The 5,573-nt window shown below is 35.7% G+C and overlaps 1 protein-coding gene across 1 annotated transcript; it reads right to left on the bottom strand.

Moving 5' to 3' along the window:
• Positions 1-3,892: 3,892 nt before the first annotated feature.
• On the bottom strand, positions 3,893-5,161 carry LOC128025779 (urotensin-2 receptor-like). Its single transcript, XM_052612306.1, has one exon. The coding sequence runs from the start codon at positions 5,036-5,038 to the stop codon at positions 3,956-3,958; it is 1,083 nt and encodes a 360-aa protein (XP_052468266.1). The 5' UTR covers positions 5,039-5,161; the 3' UTR covers positions 3,893-3,955.
• Positions 5,162-5,573: the final 412 nt, after the last annotated feature.

Below are 5,573 nucleotides of genomic sequence, written 5' to 3'. Positions count from 1 at the left end.
TGATGGACACATTCGCTGTTCTAGATTGACCACGACCAATTTGCTAGAAATTCTGGATTGATGGCTACAGTGACACAAGATTCCCTCTGGCGATACGGTTTACTCTTACGTCATGCAATTTCCTATGACTACTCATTTGCAGAGCCCAACAATAACATGCATGACCTGTATTGATATTTATTTAATTTCTTGAAGAGACTGAAAAATAAGAAAGGACTGTTTGACTGGCGCCTTCAATCTGCAGTTGTGCAATTAGTTATTAAAGGGGCTTTGTTTAATATGAGTGCTTTCTCTACAGTGTCATTAAGTAAAGTGATACACTCTCTCTTGACATCAGACTCAACTATTTCATTTTTTAGCTAATCTTTCCATGATAAATGATGCTTTGGTGTTTTGCCAGCATGAGCCTGGGCACTTAAATCTACTTTAGAAATCACATATCACTTTTGACCCTGGGCTAAGCAGCAACAACCTTCCCTTGAGTTTGATGACTGGATGAAGATGTCAGAGCACAGTTGTATGGCTTCTGCACTTTTGTCTCTAGAGAAATGGAGACCGTAAGATGGAGTGAGTGAATCTGTTTTTTCCCCTCACTTTACACACCTGAGAGACCGTTGATTCCTTTCTGACATTGAGAACCAAAATAGAACACCGCAGGGATTTGTTCTCTTAGCCTTCCTAATGTATTATCTAAGCAACTGGTTTATTGTATATTCCATCTTGATATTACTGATCTGTGATGCCATTATGGATTTCCTTTTTATCAATTTAAAAACAAAAACAAACATGAAGACCACAGACAGTCATACCACCCTATTGGTAATTTCTCTAATTTTTCTGGCAAGTTTGCACAATTTCTATTTTGTGCAAAGGATACTGAGCGTAAAGCATCACTTTAGCCACCTGCGACTCTTTTCTGTATCAGTGTTTCCTAGAAATATGTGTTTGAGGAACAGAGTTCAAATGCATGAATATGCATAGGCCAGTTTAGCAGTTAATTGTGTGATGCGAACGATGAGTGTCTGGTGATGCATGTCAAGGTTTATTTCTTGGCTCTGGTCAGCAAACAGCTGAATGGACTAGGTATGACTGAGCACAGCATTAGGGCACTAATGTCTCAGATTAGTAGACCATTTGTTGTTCTCTTTTGTAGGTGTGGAATCTCACAGTGAGCTGACACCATTGTAAACTAATTTTTCAGTGTGTATTATTACCAGTGTTGGGCTAGTTACTCAAAGAATGTAATTTATTACTAATTATTAGTTACCTCTTCAAAAGTAACATTGTTAGTTTACTTACTATTATCTTGCAACAGTAATAAGTTACTCTACTAGTTACATTAGTTTTTCTTCACGCCCCACAGAAGCTATAACTGTATATCTTCACAAAGAATTCTTCTATAATGTTATTAACAACCTATTTTTGCCTCATCATTAGACCAAAATCCACACTGGATCACAGCCAGAAGTTATTACAAACACTCAATAGTGATTGATAGTGGCAAGATGTGTTGTATTAATCTCATTAATTGTCATTAAGATTGTTTCATTATGTATTTAACCAAATCACTTTAGTTTTTAAAAAACGGTTTAATTTTCCAAAAATATTTTTTGTAACGCTTTGATAACATTCAGTTGTAAGGCATTTATAAGTCACAAGTTAATGATGAGCTAATCATTTACAAAACATAACTCTCTTTATAAGTGATGAATAAATGATATCTCTGTTTTGTAGATTGAGTAATAAAATTTACAAGTTTACAAAAATGTACAAGTGATTAGATGATTTACTAATCATTTACAAAACATGACTAAACATTCACAAATGATTAAGTAATATGCTAAAAATGTACCAATCTGTCATAAGTTATCTTAAGAAATAGCATATCATAAAATAATAAAACATATCCTTAGTAGATGATTAATAAGTTACTAGTTAATATATTATTAATCACTTATAAATCATTGAAATGTTAACATGATTTTGAATACTTTGTAGTGTGTACTGCAATGTAAGGTCTGACTGGTGAGGAGGTGTAGACTGATGTCTTTTCTGATACATGGATTATTTATAATGCTGTGAGATAATAGTACAATGTTAACATTCCAATGATTTATAAGTGATTAATATTGTATAAACTAGTAAGTATACTGAAAACAATGATTTATTGAATTTACAATTTTTTTTTAAATAAGTGGTTGCAATCATTTTATTTTAGCTACATTTAAATAAAATGAGTTGACTACATTGTTTTATTGACTACATTGTATTTAAATGTAGCTAAAATATATAGACCTTTCTTCAGTGTATTTACAAAGGATCTGTCTGATTATTTCATGATGCTATTTTTTTAAGATTATTTGTAAATCGTTAGCATATTACTTAATAATAATTTATGAATGCAGTCATTTTTTTGTAAATTATTAGTTAATAATTAACTAATAATTTGTAATTGAATGAATTAACAAAACAAATTAATTGCTTATGAATGTTTTGTAAATGATTAGTTCATCATTAACTAGTCACTTATAAATGACTTACAACTGAATGTTATTATAAAGTGTTATCAGATTATTAATTATAGTAATATAATGTACCACATGCTGTTTAGAGGGATGTGGGTGGAATGTAACTCCAGTGTAAAGTAAAGAAACAACTTACACAACAGTGTTCAGGTCGTCTTTTTTTTTCCCCTGACAAAATCAATATAATGCAATTTTTCTATATGCTGAATGTACTGTACATATAATGCAGTTTTTCTTTATGCTGAATGTACTGTAAGCTTTTTCATATTCCAAGCTTGCTAAGTCTGTGGAAAATAACATTTCTGTGATAAGACAGCATCATGACTTGCTAGACATAGAAATATGTGGGGAAAGTTACTCTTGGCACAAAATATATTAATAGTTCTGATTACATAGTGAATGCAGCAAAAAAAAAAAAAAAAAAAAAAATGATAATAATGTGTGATTTATGCCAGTGAAGTAGTGGGCTGGATGTATCATTGGTAGGCTACAGTATTCATTATGTTTTTTTTACATATCAAAGGATCTAACTTTCCACTTAATTACTGCAGTTGTAATTACAAATGTGTGGCATTCAAGTATAAGAAGTTCTGCATATTATTTATGAAAATGTCTGGGTTTATCAGTTAATCTCAACAGAGGTATCAAGGCCTTGATATACTGAGAATCCTTGCATTTCAACTTTTATGAAAATGTTTCCTTCTACACTGAAAAATAGCTGTAGATCAATTTTCACTAAGAAATTTCAGACAATTTTAAGAAGACTTAAAAAGTATATATTTTTTTATTTTTTTGTAAAATGCACTCCAATAATCGGTTTCATCTACACTTTTTTTTTTTTTAATCATTCAAAGTCAACTGAAGGACATGACATTAGGTGCATTGTTTAAATTGGGTTCCAGCTAGTCTGGAAAATATAAAAAGAGTGAGTTGTTTGAAAATGGAGGCAAGTGTGTTTGTGAGCAATTCTTGCAATGGGATATTTAAACTTAAAGAAAAAATATATACTTAGTTTGCTCTGTTACAGCATTTATCTCATGTTTTGGAATAATGGTTAGCCTATGTCATGACCTGGATCAGCCCTCAAATAGATATTAATATAATGCGTGGTGAAGTTTAATATTATGTGTGATGGTAAAGAGTTTTGGTAAAAAAGTTTGATAATCTTAAATTTTTACTATAGTTAGCAAATATTTAATGCTTAAAAATAAAGAAATTGATGGATTAAATTGATAACTGTCATTATTGAGGACAGTGATTTGCGAAATATAGATTTTTTTTTTTTTTGTAATTAAAAAGACATAAAAAAGTCTTAATCTATTTAATGCTAGAATGGCTGTTTGTGAAAGTCGCCGCTGGGCACGGTAAAGTCCCACTAACTGAAGAGCCGTGCTTACCTTTACACGAACGGGTTAAGCGTTCCAATCTCTTCACTGCATCACCTTTAACTGCGCCATGACGAGCGTCTCAGAGTTGAACTCAAACTGATTACTGGATGACGCAGATTTCCCCCAAGAGTACAAGCTTGGTGGACGCCTTTTAAACGATGAAGTGTAGCGGTAAAAACTCTTGTGGCGGTTTTTAAGATACTCCCGATAATTCTTTGTCAGGAGCGTGTACAAAAACGGGTTAATGCAGCTGTTGCTGTAGGTCAGACTCGCCACGAGGTAATTGATGCTCGTGTGCGTGTGTGAGGCGAGACTGAAGGGCTTGTGGTACAAGGGCACAAGTTGCCATATCCAAAAAGGCAGAAAGCAAGCCCAGAACACGAGCACAATGGTGAAAATCATTATCAAAACTTTCTGTTTTGGCGAGCGTTTGCTGCCTTGATTAATAGCTGACGTTTTTTGAGACTCTAGGTACGTCCTGGCTAGTTTTGTGTACAAGTAGCCAATGACAAGCCCTGGCGCCATTATACTCGTGCAGAACAGGACAGTCAGGTACAGTTTATACGCCTGGGGTGCCCAGGTGGGCGCGCACATCCTTTTCACCCCTCCATCTGCTGTTGTTTTAGTAGTCTGGTTTACCATGACCATCATGGGGACAGTAAGTACGAGGGACAAAATCCAAACTCCCCACGCCAAAGCTTTTCGGTAGCTCTTGGAGCGTTTCACGGTATCCAGCGGTTTAGTCACTGCCAGGTAGCGCTCCATGCACATCACTGTCAGAGTAAAGATACTCGCGTGCATGGTTAACAGGTCCAGACTCAACAGTATCCTGCAGCCCACGTCCCCGAAGTACCAGTCCTTCAGAAAGTACGTGCACACCACGAAAGGAATCGTGGAGAGGTAAAGAAGATCCGCGAGCGCCAGGTTGATGATGGAGATGTACATAGAAGTGGCGAGGCGTATGGAATGACACATGACTACCAGCGTGTAGACGTTTCCCGAAACTCCAACGATGTAAACCACCGACAGCAGCGTGCCGAAAGTCGATGTTATCACAAGCTCGTCCACCGATCCGGAGTTGCTTCGGGACGGACCGCTGACACCGCCAGACTTGTTGTAATTCATTGCGCTAGTGGTGAATGTGGAGCTCTGCACGGGAACTTTAAACCAGGTGCGCCATGCCCCATATAGGCTACTGTTTGGGTGTTTGACTGATGTGTCTGAGCGCACTCGCCGGGGTCCTCAGCTCCTGACGTCAAACCGATGCTCCGCATTTGCCTTTTCGCAACTAAATGTGTTTGGAGAAAGTTTAGAGAGAAAACACTTGCATTCTATTTACAGTTTTACTATTAGCTACATATTTAAGGGAACAAACATCTGGTAAAAACGAATGCGTAATGCAGAAATGTCACAAAATAAAAACACAAAAGCCACATCTGTCTATTCACTAAATTAAGGTTATGAATTCGCATTTTACTTTTTTACGCACAGAAACGTTTTGAAACAAGTATTATTATTATTAATGGTACCTACTTTATATTGATATTCTTGTTTGAAATATAGGCTACATTTATGAATATTTTTCGCCTCTGCATTTGCGTGTGGCCAATGACGTTAAACGCATCACCACAGTGCGCTTGACCTTGGGTTATTCCCACAG

This window comes from Carassius gibelio, chromosome A12 (genome assembly GCF_023724105.1).
Source record: "Carassius gibelio isolate Cgi1373 ecotype wild population from Czech Republic chromosome A12, carGib1.2-hapl.c, whole genome shotgun sequence".
NCBI classification, from domain to species: Eukaryota; Metazoa; Chordata; class Actinopteri; order Cypriniformes; family Cyprinidae; genus Carassius; species Carassius gibelio.
This window is presented reverse-complemented; position numbering and strand designations above follow the sequence as displayed.

Bases quoted from the DNA above. Each gene is read 5' to 3' on its own strand.
- LOC128025779 (XM_052612306.1), bottom strand. From the start codon at position 5,038: ATGAATTACAACAAGTCTGGCGGTGTCAGCGGTCCGTCCCGAAGCAAC.